This window comes from Raphanus sativus, chromosome 4 (assembly GCF_000801105.2).
Source record: "Raphanus sativus cultivar WK10039 chromosome 4, ASM80110v3, whole genome shotgun sequence".
Lineage (NCBI taxonomy): Eukaryota > Viridiplantae > Streptophyta > Magnoliopsida > Brassicales > Brassicaceae > Raphanus > Raphanus sativus.
This window is the reverse complement of record NC_079514.1, coordinates 13,729,857-13,749,062: the sequence shown is the minus strand read 5'-3', so window position 1 is coordinate 13,749,062 and position 19,206 is coordinate 13,729,857. Positions and strand designations below refer to the sequence as shown.

At 31.3% G+C, this 19,206-nt stretch overlaps 2 protein-coding genes across 2 annotated transcripts; both read right to left on the bottom strand.

Moving 5' to 3' along the window:
• Positions 1 to 1,626: 1,626 nt before the first annotated feature.
• On the bottom strand, positions 1,627 to 3,357 carry LOC108851798 (cytochrome P450 71B20). Its single transcript, XM_018625267.2, has 2 exons — positions 2,413 to 3,357; positions 1,627 to 2,305 (listed from the first exon to the last, which is right to left on the bottom strand). The coding sequence occupies exons 1-2, from the start codon at positions 3,307 to 3,309 to the stop codon at positions 1,694 to 1,696; spliced, it is 1,509 nt and encodes a 502-aa protein (XP_018480769.1). The 5' UTR covers positions 3,310 to 3,357; the 3' UTR covers positions 1,627 to 1,693.
• A 13,510-nt stretch (positions 3,358 to 16,867) lies between these two features.
• LOC108851795 (cytochrome P450 71B21-like) lies at positions 16,868 to 19,026 on the bottom strand. Its single transcript, XM_018625712.2, is given in 3 exon segments — positions 16,868 to 17,599; positions 17,694 to 17,846; positions 17,848 to 19,026. Coding segments are annotated over 3 exon segments (1,500 nt in total). The 5' UTR covers positions 18,583 to 19,026; the 3' UTR covers positions 16,868 to 16,987.
• Between the last annotated feature and the right edge of the window lie 180 nt (positions 19,027 to 19,206).

Genomic DNA, 19,206 nt, shown 5'->3' with positions numbered 1-19,206 from the left:
GGTTTTCTCAGATTCAATTCAGATATATTAACACATCACAAATCCAACTGAACCCATTTTAACGTCGGGTTTGGTTCTATATCAGTTTCGTTTAAACAAATATTTATTTGTGACTCGAAAGTACAAAGTTTAATTCACAAACTTGATAAGGGTAAATAATTTACTCCAAACACAGATAAGAGTCCTGTAAACGTAAGAAATTAACATTATGTAAACTTTTATAGTAATTGGTAAAATTGTCTCCGTTTCCAAAGTTTTTTCACCCACCAGATATAATATATTGTTGATTTATTATGAAAATGGATAAGAGAAGAGCAAGTACGATCGTGATACTTAGCCAAAAAAGTGCGATCGCGATTCGTCAATGTTATTGCATGCATAGCAGTATAGCACACAATCTGAATTTGTCCTTTGTTCCAACTTTTTGTCTTCTCGCAGTAGGTTCCCCGTCCATTTGGTTGAAAAGTTCCTCTGAAATTTATCTTCTATTATTTTCACAGAGATTTGCCTTATAATATGTCAAGATATGTAAATTAGATAAATTGAAAGGTTTGCTCGTACACGGAATTGAATATTCAGCGGGAAAAATGTTTGGATAAAACTGAAATTAATGACATGAAAAATTAGATAAATTGAAAGGTTTGCTCGTACACGGAATTGAATATTCAGCGGAAAAAAAATGTTTGGATAAAACTGCAATGACGTGAAAAACTCTAAAAATGCATGGACAGACACGTCTCTTTCCACCTGGTAAATGTGAAATGATTGATCATACTTGTAAATAATTTAAGAAATCCTATGTTTTTGCTTTATATTATTAAATCGTGATTAAAGCTAAATTTTATTAAATAAATTTGCATTGAATTTTAATAAGTTGGTGTTGAATTTCTTTTTAAAATACACACAATAACTTGGATATAAACTCTACAAATTTATAAATGTCAATTAAAATTCAGATGTTAAATTTTATAATCAGTGGATTTTAAAAGATCTAATTCCTTATAAATTTTCAAAATAACTAATTAAAATACCTTTGTCCATAAAAAAGAAAAATTTGTCCCAAAAAAAATAATTAAAATACCATAGCACTTTCTTTAATAACCCCATTAGAAAAATAAAAACATCAAACCCAATAAGAAAGTACAAATTAAAAATAAAGAGAATAAATACAGATAACAATACAATACATCAAACACCACACAAAATATTTCACACAACTATCTATGGACCAAATTTAAATCGTGTCAAGATTTTACAGATTGAGTTTGGTTGGTAACGTGGTCAGAAGTGCATGATGACAAAATGCGTTATTGTGGCTTCCACATGTTACAATGCACCTAGTTTAAATCGTGTTAATATTTTGTGGTTGTAAGATAGTTTGGTTAGTAACAAGTACATGATGGCAAAAGGCGTTCTTGTCGTTACCACAATGTGTTTTATACTATCCACATGTTTCAAGAGGAAAATAGAAAGCCAATGATGTGTGTCCTATGTCCATTCATGTACAAGCGATCTTGAAGGTCTAATAGGATCTAGTAATCCGTTTATATGTGTTAACACATCCAGTTATTCCAACGATTCAGAAAGATCGACAAACAAGGCCACAAATCGCATATGCAAACATAACAAACATTATTGACATCCTTACAGCAACTGCATAATGTTAATTATTTAAAACATTAGTTTGTTCTCATCACATAACTCGAACTGGAACTAGCTTCAGAGGTACTTTCTTGACGATAGTAAGAGTACCAGCTTCTTCCATGTCTATGTCGTCAATGGTCATCCCATCAGGCAAGCTCCAATCAAAGAAGTAAAGCAAGTTCAAGAGTCCCAACTCTACAATAGCCATCCCCATGGGCATCCCAGGACACATCCTTCTACCAGAGCCAAATGGTAAGAACTCGAAATGTTGTCCTCTATAATCCACAGGCTTATCAATGAACCTCTCGGGTTTAAACTCCTCCGGGTTAGTCCAGAGTTTGGGGTCTCTTCCTATCGCACCAGCGTTGATCAGGATCTGTCTCCTTGGGGGAATATCATAGCCTTGCACTTTGATGTGAACCACAGTTTCCCTTGGGAGTAGAAGAGGAACTGCATGGTGTAGTCTGAATGTTTCTTTGATCACCATCTTCAAGTAAGGAACTCTATCGATATCTTCTTCCGTGATTGTCACCTTGTTGTTGCCAAGGCGTTCTCGGATCTCGCCTTGAACTTTCTTCATCAGTTTAGGGTTTCTAGCGAGCTCCGTCATTGCCCATATCATGTTGATGGCCCCTGTGTCTATCCCTGCCAAAAATATATTCTACCAAACAAACAATATAATCTAGGTTACAACCGATTCAAAAATAAATAAATTTATATATCTATGCTAATGTGTTTAGAGAAGTTGGAGAAATATTCTTGACTTACACTGACGACCCCTCTGATATGATCTACCGTAAAGTTTAAGGAATCATTTTCGCCTTGTTTGTGAAGCACGTCCAACATAGCATCGATGATGTCTTCATGTTCTTTTGTTCTTCCAGGACTCAAATGATCATCGACCACACGTCGAAACAGATCATCGAGCTTCAAGAAAACATCGTTGAGCCTCTTGTGCTGTCCTGAAAGCCGGTCAACGAGCCATCCAAGTCCAGCAAGTGGGAAAAAATCGGAGCAAGTGAAGCTACCTAGGGCAGTCTCTGCTTCGAACACGAGCTCTTCGATCTTCTCTTTATCGATAAACTTGCTCTCGTAGAAGTTTTGTCCTAAGGCAACTCTAAACAAGATACTCGCGGTTAGCCAGAAAAGGGCTTTGCTCAAATCAACCGGAGTTCGATCTACGGAGGATTCCGACAGTTGCTTGACCATGAAGTTACATTCTTCCTCCCTTATACGCCTAAAAGATTGAACCTTCTTCAGGCAGAAAAGCTCACGCACGGCTAGCTTGCGCCGCTCCTTCCACTCTTCATCGTACGGTGTGAAAGCGATATCTTTAAAGCCCCGCGAGAGTAGCCTTGTCCCGACAAGCTTAGGCCTGCTGCAACAGTCTAGGTCATGAGTTTTAAGCACTTCTTCAGCTGCTTCTCTCGATGAGACCACAACCACAGGAGCGAAACCAAAGTGAAGAAGCATCACAGGTCCGTATCTTAAGGCCAGACATTGGAGTGACCTGTGAGGCAGTTCTCCGATCTGGTGTAAGTTTCCGATGACCGGTAACTTAGGAGGGCTTGGAGGGAGATTCCATTTAGAGTGTTTAATCTTCTTTACGACGAAGACTAGTGTAACGAGAGTAACGAGGCAAAAACAGAGCAAAGGGATCGCCATTTTTTTTTTTTTTTTTGTACTATAGAATCGAGAAAATGAAAATGAAATTGCTCTCTTTTTGTCTCATCTATATAGTTCAACTCGGCAAGTTGTCGTCATAGCAGAGTTATCTGCTATATTAAATAGCGCATATTATTTATCTACTATATAAAAGTCTAGTGAACTATCTCATTGGTATAGACAAAATCAACCTAAACCTCAGCGGGTTGTTTTGATAGATTGAGATAACTTTCAAATATAAAATATAACCGAATATATATACTATGAATCTGTTTTTGTTACATCCTATTAATCTTTTATTTTAAGGATTTAGTACTTTAAAACGTTTTTTCTAAAACGTTAATTATTTCCCCCAAATATTTTATTAAACTATTTGTTATCGTGAAACTATATTCATTCAATATTTTATTAAAATATTTGTTATCGTGAAACTATATCCATTCAATATTTTATTAACTACGGTTGTTTAAAAATCTAAACATTTCGAAATTAACTTTTTAAAAAAATCTTATAAAATTAGTATCAATTCATATAAAGTTAAGGTTTAAAATTAAAGTTTTAATTTGCTGTTACCTTTTAAAAAAAACAAAAAAAAAACAAGTGGTTAACATAGAGTTGGAAAAAAATTTGAATCCGAAAAATCAAACCAAATCCAATCCAAAAATAGTATTATTGAACCCAAATTGAAATAAGTTAAAGATTTCAGCAAATTCAAAATTTTGATATCTGAAAATGAGAACTGTTCAATCCAAACTGAAATATTTTGGGTATTCAAATCCGAACAAAATTTATATACTTAAATAAATTAATTATTTTCAGATTTATTATCCGAACTATATAAAATATTTTGAATTTGTCCAAACTATTTGAATATATATATAAAAAACTATTTGAATATATATATATATAAATGAATATCTAAAATAGCTAAAAATCTCAAAACATAAAAGTACTTGAAACATCTATTGATTATTTATCCAAATATTCAAGTTAATTAGTTTTTATGTTAAGTTTAGATTTTTTTAATACATTATTCAAATTTATATGTTATATATTATTTCGTTTTTAGTTTTTTTGAAATTTTAAATATATGAATTTTAAATTTAAAAAATAATTTAAATAGATTATCAAATCTAAGTTCGCAAAGATTCGAACCGAACCCATTCGAAATTTATAAATACACGAATAAGATTAAAATATTTGACCCTGAAAACCTAAAACCCAAATAGACTCGAATCAAATCTGAATGGATACTTAAATATCTACTCCTTAGCCATTAACATCTAAATAGTACAATTCGATAAAAATAAATTAATTAACTATTAAAAATTCAAAATAAAATTATATAAAACTAAATTGATATAATATATATATCTTTATAATTAAGTTAAGTTTTAAATATCATTTTTAAAATAAATATATATCTGCGCAAATGTCCGGATTCAACTCTAATACAATTTATAATTATGTCACCAGATTGAATTTTCTGTTGCAAATAAGGAATGGAAACCGATCAAGTTATCTAGAGGTGGGCCGGTTTTGTCACATATTTGTTTTCGGATGATCTGATCTTGTTTGCGGAGGCTTCAGTATCACAGATCAGAGTTATTCGAAAGGTGCTAGAGAAGTTTTGTGGAGCATCGGGACAGAAAGTTAGCTTGGAGAAATCTCTAATTTTCTTTTCCGAAAATGTTCATCGTGATTTGGCCAATTTGATTAGCCATGAAAGCGGTATTAAAGGTACCAAGGAGCTGGGAAAGTATCTAGGAATGCCGGTTTTACAGAAGAGAATCAACAAAGAGACGTTTGGGACAGTTGTTGAGAGAGTATCGTCTAAGCTGGCTGGATGGAAGAGGAGATTCTTGAGCTTAGCAGGGAGGATAACTCTTACTAAGTCCGTTCTCTCATCAATCCCGGTCCACACAATGAGTTCAATTGCATTGCCTATGTCGACTCTGGTTCAGCTGGATAAAATTGCTAGATCCTTTATTCGGGGTACTACTGAAGGAAGCCGTAAACAACACTTGCTGGCTTGGGAGAAAATTTGTAAACCAAAGCGAGAAGGGGGACTTGGTATACGAACAGCGAAAGAGATGAATATTGCTCTCTTAGCTAAACTCGGATGGAGGGTTTTGAATACACAAGATGGACTATGGGTACAAATCTTGCGCAAGAAGTTCTGTATGGGTGAGATACATGATGTATCATGGTTGGTACCTAAGGGGAACTGGTCACCGACGTGGAGAAGCATGGTATTGGGAATCCGAGCAGCTGTGATCCCAGGGACTGTTTGGATACTAGGAGATGGCCGGCAAGTACGATTTTGGAAGGATAATTGGTTATTGAATGAACCTCTCAACGTCACAAGTATGGTGGACATTCCGGAAGAGTTGATAGAGGCAAAAGCTTATGATTTATGGCAGCCGGGGCTAGGTTGGTTACTACAACATATTGAGCCATATATCTCGATGCAGAACCGTTTACGTTTAGCCTCGGTGGTGATTGACGATGTTACAGGGGCGAGGGATAGAATGTCATGGGGAGAAAGCAAAGACGGACTCTTCTCTGTCAAATCAGCGTATGCGCTCTTGACAAAGAATGAGTCTCCGAGACAAAATATGGAAGCTTTTTACAGTCGGGTCTGGCGGGTTATGGTACCAGAACGAGTTAGAGTTTTCCTATGGCTGATATCTCACCAGGTAATCATGACTAATATGGAGAGGAAGCGCCGCCACTTGAGTGAAAATGGGATGTGCCAGCTGTGTAGAAATGGAGATGAGACGATCCTCCATGTCCTTCGTGATTGTGAGGCTGCAAGTGGGCTATGGAGAAAACTTGTGAACCAAGGAAAGCAACAGAGATTCTTTACACAACCACTCTTCTCGTGGTTGTATGAAAATCTTACTACGGAGGAGTCGACGAACGGAGATCAGTGGCCCGTAATGTTTGCTTTAACTGTGTGGTGGTGTTGGAAATGGAGGTGTGGATACGTGTTGGTGAAACCGGAAGATGTCGCGATAGGGTGAAGTTTATCAGAGACAAAACGCAGGAAGTGATTCTCGCAAACAAGAAGCTGAAGCCTCGGTCAGCTGGTAGGACACGAGTGGAGAGGATGATCAGTTGGAGTAAACCAATAAACGGATGGTGCAAATTAAATACAGATGGATGTTCTAAAGGTAATCTTGGGATGGCGACAGCAGGTGGAGTTATGCGGGATGAGCATGGAGAGTGGAGAGGAGGTTTTGCAATCAATATTGGTATATGCTCAGCTCCACTGGCGGAGTTGTGGGGTGTGTATTATGGCCTCTATTTTGCATGGTACAAAGGGGTCCGGAGACTTGAAGTGGAGATTGATTCAGAGAGTGTGGTGGATTTTCTTAAGACAGGGATTCATGATTCTCATCCCCTGTCATTCCTAGTACGGTTGTGCTATGGCTTCATATCAAGAGACTGGTTAGTCAAGATTTCACATGTGCATAGGAAGGCTAATTGTCTAGCAGATGGATTAGCTAACTATGCGTCCTCTTTACCTTTCGGCTACAGTATTTTGATTTTGTTCCGGAGCATGTTGCTTCCATTTTGTCTGATGATATTCATGGGGTTGCTAAATCTCGGATGATTTTCTTGTAAGGTTTTTAAGTTTGAATAAAAATAGGGGACTTTGTCCCCTATCACCTACCAAAAAAAATATAGTCAATGGTTTCGCGTCATGCTAAAAAGTAAAAGGACACCCACTAAAAGTCTAAAAAGTATCACACTGATATTGTAGTATTATCAACTTGATTTACCGATATTTTGACATATCATGTGTAACTTTACAACATTTAATACATTATACCGATCTAAAGGTTTACTATAAGCATAGCTTCCCAAAACACATCCACATAATATTACAGATGTCCAAAAAATTGCTTTCCACGTACGAATCATATCAAAAGAGATTATGTTATCACTTGACCACCCTGCAACGTCTCTGACTATGACATTTTCAACAAGTCTCATCCTTGCCTTTTTTTTTGTGCACTCTCCTCCTTGCCTTGGTTCCTTCATACATCTAATTTGTTGCTCAATTTATCCTTGCTTTTGGTAAAGCCTTGTTGAATCAGTGCCGGTCAAGGAAACTCTGGGCTGGGCTGAAAGCAAATTCTAATTATGGCCTATTAATTTTAAAAAATCACACATAAGTGTTGGAAGTTTCCTTGGTCCAGTGGTTTAACTAAAGGTTCATTAATGCTTTTACATTAGAAAGTCTGGGTTTCGAGTCCAGTGAAGACGAAATTATGCGAATTAAGGGAGAGAAGGCTTACAAGAGGTTCTGCAGCATGGCGCAAGGAGTACCGTCAGGCATGGATACAATAGAGTGGTTTAGGTGAGATGATGCAGTCAGTGACGGGTAGAATTGTCGGCTGTAAAATCGTTTGTAACGTTCTCATAGTTTGTAATAACATAATTATCCAGAATTAAGAAAAAAGAACATTAGCATAAGCATTATGTTCATCATTATTCAATCAATATTTATCACAAAAACATTTAGAAAAATATTTACAAGATGATAATGCATTTTCAAATGTTCTTTACTCAATGCTCTCATATGGAGCTTTTGGTAGAGCATTTAGAGTTAGAATATATTAAAATTTTAAAATTATTATATATAATTAACTTATAAGAAATTGCCTAGGATAACTCTAAAAAAAGTTTTTGTCACAAATATAGCCCTCAAAGATAAAAAATGACCAAAATATTTTATTAAAGAGGTAAACTTACATTTATAACCATTGGGTTAACTAATCTAAATCTTGAGATTCAAAGTTAAGGGATGGAGTTTTGGGTTTATGGTTTAAAATTTTATAAAATTAGAAATAAATACTAAAATTTTGGAAATAAAAAATTTAAAATAGTATCGAAAATCATTATATTTTTTTTATTTTTTAATAATTTTTATTTATTTATTTGTATTTATATATCTAGGGTATATAAGTCTTTTGCCCCCCTTAAATGAAACATTTTAGTCACTTTCTTTTTTGTGTGCTATTTTGTGACAAAAACATAAAAAGGTCTATTTAGGAGCCTTAAAATTATTTTTATTTAATAATATAAAATTATTTTACAATCAAAAAATAATTTTATATTTAAAAAAATAAAATGTGCTATTAAATATTTTAATTTTTTAAATAACAATATTTTATTAAAATTAATATAATTATATAATTACACATATCATTCATTATTTTTAATAAAAACATAGCATAATATATATTATATCATATATTATAAAATAACCATATCTATATTATTTAGAAATAAATAAATATGTGTCATATATTAATTTTTATGATAATATTATATATGAATCATTTGGTGCTCTACCAAAAAATAATGATAATCTATAAATAAATTATATATAATTAATTTTTTATTTAATAATATCAAAATATTATTTTATATGCAAAAATAAAATTTATATTTTTAAATAAATTTTTTACATTTATTTATTTTAAATAATAATATTTCACATTTAAAATTTAATTTAATTTCTATAATTAAATAAGATTCATTATTTTAAGTAACAATTATATTATTAATATTATAATTTAATATATATTATTTTAAAATAAATATATTATATACTAACTTTTATGATAATTTTTAAAATTATATAATGTTATTGCTTTACCAATCACTTTATTAAAAGTTTTAAAGAAAGCATACATCTTCTGCAGTATACAACTTCTATAGCATACTGCTATTGTTTCTTAATCACCGGTAACAATCGAGACCATAGTCAAACTACTACCGCAAAGGCTTCGAACCTCTCACCTTATTGGACTTCAAACCTCTCCCTTTATGCTAGCCAAATAACAAGTTTGACCAACTAAGTTACTGAAACACTAATCAGAAAACAGCTGAAATTTTAGATATTGTAAAATGGGCCAGAAGCACGTTCTTGTGCCGCTTCTTCCCAGGGCCGGTACTTGTTGAATACATCAGCAACTTGATCATTTGTTTTGCAGTACCAACATTATTTCTACATTATTCTGTTCTTTTCTTGGATAATACACATTGATATTGAAATGTTTGGTTTTGCCATGAAAGACCGATTTTTTTGAGATAGCAATAAGTAGTTTTATGATCCAAACTGCTTGATTTACCCAAATATTTGCTGCAACATATCCTGCTTCTGCTGTTCCTGAGCTACAACATCCTGTTTTCTTAATACCATGAAAACATTCTGATTTAAAAGTGAAAAGAAACATGTTGTACTTCTCATATCGTCAAATAAATCCAGCCAAACACCATCAGAAAATCCAGCAATCTTAGGACTATGAGAACATGTATACTTGATGCCTTACACTGTTGTTCCTCTAATATATCTTAAGATTCTCTTGGCAGTTTGAAAATGAAATTCACTGGCACAATGCATAAATCTTGAGAGGCTTCGTAGAAGTCTTCTACTTAAACATTTCCGTAGAGGTCTTCCACGAAAGACTTTTCCGTGAAAGACTTCTATGTCAATGTTTGATAAATTTTTATTTTATTTAAAATTAAAATGATTTTTTAGTTTTCTTGTTAATTCATGTATATTAGTCAATATTGGAGCACATGAATGAAACTCATAACTTAATTGGTGATAATTATGAGGCTACCGACATTCATTTTATTAATGTTTTTAACTAATGAGAGAAGATTTATGGGGAAGTTTTCTACGTTAGTTTTTCTACAACTTGTATTTTCAACTTCAAACATATTTTTAACCTTCAAAACTGTTAAATAATTTCAAGAATATCAAGTCATGTGGTTTAATGTGTCTTCTTAGATCATAATTTATATTTTTTTAACACTCATGAGATTTAAATTTCTGTTAAAATTTAAGTTTTCCGCTTAAATTTTGATTTTCTTCTTATATTTTAATTTCCCACTTAAAATTCTCCGCTTCAAATTTTAAGTCTTATGAGAAGTCTTCTAGTGAAATTGTTATATGTTTTAACTTTGAACTTATGTAATATTTGATCTTTTGTGAATTTAACTAAGTGTTTTGAGAAGTTTTCTCCCTTAATTTTAGTAAATTTGACAAAAAAATTATACAATTGTGTTTTGCTATTGAAGTTGTAATAATTTCAATAATGTTAAGTATTTTTAGCAAGACAATATTGTAGACCTGAATCTATTTACCAAATTCTTTTCATTAACATCTCTTCAAATTTACAAAAGCACAACTAAAAGCTACACATACAAATCACAAAATATAACATAAACAAAACTATTGTTACCCATGGAGTTAGAGATTATTCCTCCACAACGATAAGTTTGCACTCCACTTGATATGGGAGAAGACTCTGTCAGAAGACTTCCATAAAATCTTCTAGTGCATTATATGTAAAAAAGACTTCGCTGAAGTCTGACTCAGATTTGAAAAATCTGCAACTCCAAAAATGTTCAATTGGTTCAAAACAGAGAAATGAGTTGAAGATGAGAAATATCTACCTTTATGGAATGCACGAAATATATCTAAAATTTATAGATCTATTTTTAAAGAAATGGAAGATGAAAACTATGTAATAAAAAACCTGAAAAAATAAAATAATTAATAAAAAGACATAAGAGAAAGAGAAATTGATATAAAATTTGAAGTTTTCAAGTTCAAAGAGATTAGAGAGAGGTTAAAAGGTTTTAGAGTAAGAAACAATACATTTTTGTTGCAGCCATGTGGTTTAATGTGTCTTCTTAATTCATAAGATATACTTTTAACTTTTATGAGATTTAAAATTCCAATTTTCAATTAAAATTTAAGTTTTCTGCTTAGATTTTAATTTCCAGGTTATATTTTAATTTATCACTTAAAATTTTAAGTCTTCTGAGAAGTCTTCAAGTAGAATTGTTATATGTTTGAACTTTGAACTTATGTAATGTTTGATGTCTTGTGAATTTAACTAAGTATTTTTAGAAGTCTTTTCCTTTAATTTTAGTAAATTTGACTAAGTTTTGGTGTTATCGTGTTTTGCTATTGAAGTTATATCAATAATTTCAATAACGTTAACTACTTTTGGCAAGATAATGTTGTAGACATGAATATATTTACTAAAATCTCACTAATATATCTTCAAATTTACAAAAGCACAACTAAAAGAATACACATACAAATAACAAAATATAGCATAAACAAAACTATTACACATGGAGTCAAAGATCATTTCTCCACAACTATAAGTTTGGAATCCACTTGACATGAGAGAAGACTCTGTCAAAAGACTTCCAGGAAGTCTTCTAGTGCATTATATATTAGAAGACTTCGCAGAAATCTGCCAAAGTCTGACTCAGATCTGAAAAATTTGCAACTCCACAAATGTTCAATTGGCTCAAAACAAAGAAAATGAGTGGTAGATGAGAAATATCTACCTTTATAGAACATAAAAAAATTCATATCCAAAATTTATAGATCTATTTTTAAAAGAGTGGAAGATGAAAACTATGTAATATAAAACATGAAAAATAAGATAAATTAAGGAAAAAAAGACATGTGACAAAAAGAAATTAATATAAATTTTGGTGTTTCAAGTTCAAAGAGATTATAAAGAGGTTGGAGAGTTTAGAGTAAAAAACAATACATTTTTTGTAGCCATTTGAGATGAAATGGAAGAATGTGTAAATTTTCTTTGTATAGAGAGAAAAAAAATCTAATAAAGCTAAATATTTTCCATTTATAAGACTTTTATGGAAGTTTCCTAATTCTAAATTTACTATTAGCCGAGAAAACTTCTCCAAAATTCTTCTAATATATTATTTATTAGAAGACTTAAGTCACTAAACCCTAAAATCATATAACTAAGTAAACAAAATAAACACTTCATGAAACTTAATATCAACTTTTAAAGTGTTTAATATACTCAAAACTAAATACATATAGTTTAATTGGTTTTATAGCTAAACACAATATGAAAAACCAACGCATGTTCAACCAGTAATTAAATGATAAAATAATAATAAATGTTATCTATTACAAAAATAAAAATTTCAACACGGACGCACAGACCAAAGTTTAATAGGTTAAGATAATATTTTCAAGATTATTAGCTGGAAATTTACAAACCGTTTCTATTAGGACATGATTACATAAATACAGATGAAAGCACGTAAATATATATAAAGAAATATGCTTAATTTATAAGGAAAATTGTTTTTTTAGTCAAAAAAACAACAACTATGTCCTCTTAATATAATCTCTTTTGTTTTATGTCCTATTAGGCTAGATTTTTTCTAAATGACAATACTATCCTTAAATTTCAATTAAAAATTCAAAATTACAATTAAAAAACTAAAAAAGTTAAAAAATAAAAATTAATAATCTCAATTATTTTTTTAGCCCCAAAAAACGAATTTCATTTCTTTAAAGATTTTCTTTTTTTAAAGATTTTGTTTTTAAAGTTTTTTTTTACTAAAAGATATTTTTTACAAAAAAAATATTTTTTTACTAAAATATTACTATAAAATTGTTTTTTTTTTAAAAGAAAAAAACTTTTAAATTTTTTTTTAAAAAAAACTTTTAGTAAAAAATATATATTTTAGAAAAAAAATTTTAGTAAAAAAATTTTTTTTTAAAAAATATTGTTTTACTAAAATATTTTTTTCTAAAATATATATTTTTTACTAAAAGTTTTTTTTAAAAAAAAAATTTAAAAGTTTTTTTTCCTTTTAAAAAAAAACAATTTTATTAATAAATAAAGAAATAGAATATTCTCAAATATTCTCTTCTAATATTATCCTTATCCGTAGAATATGTATTCTAAAATAGGTAGAATACAATAAACATGTAAGAAATCGATTTCTACTAGTTTTAGATTTATAGTAATATGTAAATTCTGGTTTCTACAGGTTTTAGATTTATATTAATGTGTAGATTTTGATTTCTAGAGATTTTAGAATTATAGATTAAGCGTAGAATGTGTTTTGAAAATATTTTTAGATTACATTATTTACGTAGAACACATATTTTAAACTGAATAGATTCAATGAAAAAAGTATATTACACTTTCTACTATGTAGAATGTCAATTCTACCTTTTTAGAACAAAATATAAATTATGATTTAAACATTTTTTAAACTGAAAAAAATATATCAATAAGTTGATATAGGTATTTCATCAGTATTTACTAATTTTTAATTTTTTTTTGTAAAACAATTTATTTGATTTATTTTAGAAAATAATAAAGGGTATTAAAGAAAAAAAGGTACAAAAGAGAAATTAGATTAATAGGACGTAGTTGTTGTTTTTTTTGCCTAAAGAAACATTTTCTCCTGATTTTTAAGCAGATACAAATAACTTTGCTCTTGGAACTGGGTGTCGTAGACTCTTATCCACAAAGAGTTGTCCAAATTTGCTATTATAACTGGGGCGACGTAGACTCTTGTCTAAGAAGATATCTATAATTGGACTTCTCTATTTAATCAAATATTTTTCATTACATTAAAAAATGTTTTAGTGAAAGGAAACTGACAATATACGTGTTGTTTATGAAAACGTATCTACGACAATTAATGTAAATCTCCTATACGGCTACACCCGGCGGTAGGCCAAATATTATAGTATTTGCTAGCCGCCATAATTTTACATTAATCTGTTTAATATCTATTTGTAATTTTACTTAAAATCGGCTTAATATTAGAAATGATAGGCGAATTGATATTTTAGTTGAGTGGCAAGGTGAGAAGTACGGGTCTGAAACATAAACATGTTTCAAGTTTGATTTTCTTGACACATCAAATTAAATCATATTATTTTGATAATCTAACACAGATAGAGATCTTGTGACCGGATGATAGTGGACATGGTTGAGTTGCAAGCACATTTCAGATTTGATATTTTTACTATGCAAAATTAAATTATATTATTCTGATTAACTAACGCAGATATAAATCTATATTTTCAGATTCATTTAAAAATTTCAGACTTTAGAACCCATTTAAAATCTTTGGAGAAAAAGTCCATGGCGAACATTATCTCCACTTGATTCAATCAAATTAAAAATTTAGTTTAAAAAAGCATAATTAGTTTTTTTTACACATTAATATTTGTTTCCAACAATACACTGGCTAAAACTCGTTTGAAGTTTATTTTTTCGATTTTAGAGAATGGTTGTTTAGAGGAATTATATAAATTGCATGATTCAAGGAACTAAGTCTGAATTGATTGTATCCTTTTTTTTATTGTATCCTTGTTTAACTAAGCCTGAATTGATTGTATCCTTGTTTAACTTAATTAAAAATAACTAAAGGACATGTCGAATTACATATTAGTATGCTTTTATATAGAAAGTTAAAGTTGACTCAAAGCCATAAAGGTAGCCTCTTATCTTATAAATAAATATAGATTTAATACACGTGATTAGGTCCAACATTCCAACATTAGGATTCTTCCATTCAAGTAATGCCGTGTTTCACCCAAAAAAATTTACTTCAAAAACTGAAGTTTAAGGTTGAATTAATTAGTACTAATGTATTAATCCTTATATTTCATAATAAGTATTATTCTAAAAACATTTTCTTTCTGTTATGCAAAAAGTATCACTTTGTAATTTCAATACATATTATACTCACTTTCAGCTAGGAGTGGACAAAATATTCGTGAAATTTGATTAGATTCGTTATTTATTTCGATTCGATCCGAAAAATCTGAATATCCATAACTTTACGAATCCAAACAAATACTAAAATTCAATATTCGTCAAATAAAGAGCAAATCACAAATACTGATCTATAAAAACAAAAATCCGATCCTATCCATAGTGTACATATGCATATATATAATTTATCTTTGTATAGATTTTTAGTTATTTATCCACTAAACTAATTATTTGGTGATTAATTTTTTAAAAGTATGTAGTTTTTAAATACTTTGTAATGAAATATTACTATTTTATATTAAAAATTATTTTTCTTTTTATGTTTTCAAAAAATAAATTTTTATTATTTTTACCAGATCGACGGATTGAATTGGATATCTAGTAAAATATACTGAATTTTCTGGATATTATATATGTGATTTGATCCACTCCGTACGAATAATCTATTTTTTTTATCTGATTCGCTTTGTGCCTGCTCCTACATTCTGTTGAAAATTAATTACAAATTACATTAATTTTATAAATAATTTATTTATCTTAAATATTATTGGTTAAAGAGATGTAATTAAACTTACTTATATTTCTTTCATGTCAAAACGACATTTATATAGAAATAAAAGAAGAAGTATCATGTAAGTGTGTAACATGATTCTTTTTTTTTTTTTTTTTTTAATGTAAGTGTGTAACATGATTCATGTACTTAGAAAGTTGAAGTTGACTGAAACCCGTCAAAAGGTGGCTCATACCTATACAGTACTTAAAACGTGTGTAGGGTTAAAAACACGTGAGCGTTGCTTTTAGAGCTGGGAATTTGATTCATTATCCGCGGGCCCCGCCCCGTTTGACCCGCCGCGGGGCGGGTGCGGGTCGAGTGATTTGAAAAAAATTGTTCGCGGGTGCGGGTGCGGGTCGAGTGATTTTAACGCGGGATGGGTGCGGGTCGACCGAATTTAAACTGCGGGTACCCGCCAACCCGCAAAATTAAAAAAAAAAAAAATTTCTTTTAAAATATGATTTTTTTTAGTAAAAATTATGTTTTTTATTATAAAAATAATAAAAAATACGAATATTTTTAAAAATTTAATCAAAATATATTATTTATATTATTTTTTAAAAAAATATTAATTAAAATAATTATTTTTATTATTTTTTATATTATCCGCGGGTCCCGCGGGTTACCCGCTAATTTATGCGGGGCGGGGCGGGTCTTACATTTTTAGATGCGGGTCAAGCGGGTCGAATTTTTGAATCGAAAAAATGAGTCGACCCGCAGCGGGGCGGGGCGGGTCGGGGCGGGTCGACCCGCAAACCCAGCACTAGTTGCTTTCTTCCCATACATGTAATACTGTGTAGTACCCAAATAAGGACCTCATACAACTTAACTGCCTTCAAAAATATAATTATTCTAAGACCATGATTAATAGGAGTTATTAGAAGTGGAGTTCTTAACGTAATTTAAGAATCGGATTTTAACTTTAATCATGTTCTAATTCAAGAAATTAAGCAATAACAAGATACTAGGTAGCTATTTCATTTTTTTGGAAAGAAAAAATGATAAACGGAACCCATAATAGTTGAAAATGTAAAAAAAATATGATAAGAGATAATAGAACCAAAAAACCTAGAAATTTTTGAGTTCATTTTCTAGGTAAACTTATAGGTTCATCCATTAATGAGAATTGATTATTTCATGCGCAATTTTTTAAAAAAATATATATTTAGAATTTATAATTTAGGGTTTAAGGTTTAATAATAATTTTTACAGCTAATACTATTTTTTATTTTCTTTTTTGTTTAGATAACAAATTTTAAATATTTTTATTTTCTTTTTTGAAAAAATTTATATATGAATAATCAATTCTAATTGGTTGATGAATCTATAGGTTCACCGAAATTTCTCCAAAAAACCGTTTAATAAACAGACATTTATTTAATGCTTTCAAGAATTTAATAAACAAACAAGTGACGTTAGGGAACCTACACAAAACAATAAACAGACAAAAGAATTAATCGTAAGACTGCGAAGAGCCGAACATAGGGAATTCAAACGGTGTCATCAGCCATCAGTAATGAATAACTGGAACCAGCTCAAGCGGGACTTTCTTGGCTATGACGAAAGCTCCAGCTTCTTCCATGTTAATGTCTTCAATAGTCATACCATCGGGCAAACTCCAGTCAAAGAAGTAAAGAACATTAAGTAGACCGAGCTCCACGATGGTCATCCCAGTGGCCATCCCGGGACAGATCCTACGTCCTCCACCGAATGGCAACAGTTCAAAATGCTGACCCTTGTAGTCTATAGGGTTATCTATAAACCTCTCGGGGATAAACTCGTTAGGGTTCGTCCAGCAATTGGGATCGCGTCCTATTGCGTAAGTGTTGATCTCAATCATTGTGTTTTTAGGAATGTTGTAACCTTGAATCTTGATGTCAGACATAGTCTCTCTTGGGAGCAAGAGCGGAGCTGGTGGGTGTAGTCTGAAAGTTTCTTGTATCACAAGTTTCAAGTAGTGCACTTTCTCCAAATCTTGTTCCGTGATTTTTTCTTTGTTGTCTCCAAGAGTTGCTCGAATTTCTTGTTGGAGTTTTTTCATCACTTTTGGATGTCTTGTCAGCTCTGTCATGGCCCATATCATCGTTATCGCTCCTGCGTTTACTCCCGCCAAAAATACATCCTGGTCATATAATAAACAAGTTAATGTTAGTAACAATATTTAAATGTCAATATCATGTGTAGACAAAATTATGTGAAAAGATTGCTATACTCACCGACATGACTCCTTTAAGATGGTCATAGGTGACTTTAAAAGAGCCTACTTTGCTCTCTTTATTGATCATATCCAACATGACACCAATGATGTCTGAATGATCTTGAGATTGTTCAGGCTTTAAATGATCATCGATCACATGTTGAAAGAAATTTACTAAGTCTTGCAAATGCTTTGTGCAAATCAGAATGTTGGCCAGAGATCCGGTCTATAATCCACCCAAGACCCGCGGGGAAGAAATCAGTGAACGCGAATGAGCCAAGATTGGTCTCAGACTCGAGCACAAGTTCTTCAACTTTGTCCATATCGACAAAATCGCACTCGTGGAAGTTCTGTCCAAAAGCGAGTCTACATATGATACTCGCGGTAAGAGAGAAAAGAGCTTTTCTCAAATCCACCGAAGTTTGTGTCTCGGCAGATTTCGAGAATTTCTTGACGAGCAATTCACTCTCTTCTTCTCTGATATACCTGAACGCTTTAAGTTTTTTGGAGCTAAAGAGCTCGAGCATCGCAAGCTTTCTCATCTCTCTCCAATCATCACCGTATTGAGCAAAACCAATGTCTTTGTAGTTGTAAGAGAACAACTTGGTCGCGGTTAGCTTTGGTCGGGTACAAGTCTCGAGATCATGAGTCTTGAGAACTTCTTCAGCTGCTTCTCTTGTGGAGAAGACAACCACAGGGACCACGCCGAATCTAAGAAACATCACGGGTCCATACTCTTGAGAGAGTTTATGAAATGACTTGTGAAGAGATTTTCCAAGTTGGTGTAAGTTTCCGATGATCGGAAGACCTATAGGTCCCGGGGGAAGCTTCCCCTTAGATTTTGAGAGCCTTTTGAAGAAAATAAAAAAGAGAGGCAATGACAAAATGAAATAGAGAAACATCGACATTCTTGATTTGATATTTTTCTGTTGTTGATCTCGTTATTGCGTGTTGTTGTTAAGTTGATTTGTGTTTTGAGTGAATATTACGTGATTAGCAGAACTATATAGGTATTTTCGAATCAAACGCTCAGGTACTCCTGCCCGAAAAAAAAAGAGCTGTGATACTCCTGCCCGAAACTGCCCAAATTTAGAATTAAATAATTCTTTATTTAAATACGAAAATTTATTAAAAGACCACATGACCAACAGAAACTTGCATAATTACAACCCAACCAGGACCATTTCGCGGACCATCCAGACCCGATCTATGAAATTCGGATATCTTTCTCTATAACTTTTGAAATCTTTGTAAGAATTGGTGTGATTGTAAATATTGGTGAAACTGTACATCGTAATAAATCATCAACAATATTCTGTATATAATACTAAGTTGAACTAAATTTAACTAAATCGCACTTTTAGATTTCAAATGTTTTATTATGTTATTTTTTGGACAGAGTTGTTGTTATTGATATATCTATTGAATTTTGAATTTAAAAATAGTTTATATGCTATAAATAGATTTTGGCCAAACTTAGAAATGTTGTACATATTTAATAAAAGTAGAAATGTTGTAAAAAGTAAAAATGT

Bases quoted from the DNA above. Each gene is read 5' to 3' on its own strand.
- LOC108851798 (XM_018625267.2), bottom strand. From the start codon at position 3,309: ATGGCGATCCCTTTGCTCTGTTTTTGCCTCGTTACTCTCGTTACACTA. The intron at 2,306-2,412 runs GTAAGTCAAGAA...TTTGTTTGGTAG, and splicing joins ATATCAGAGGGGTCGTCAGT to AATATATTTTTGGCAGGGAT.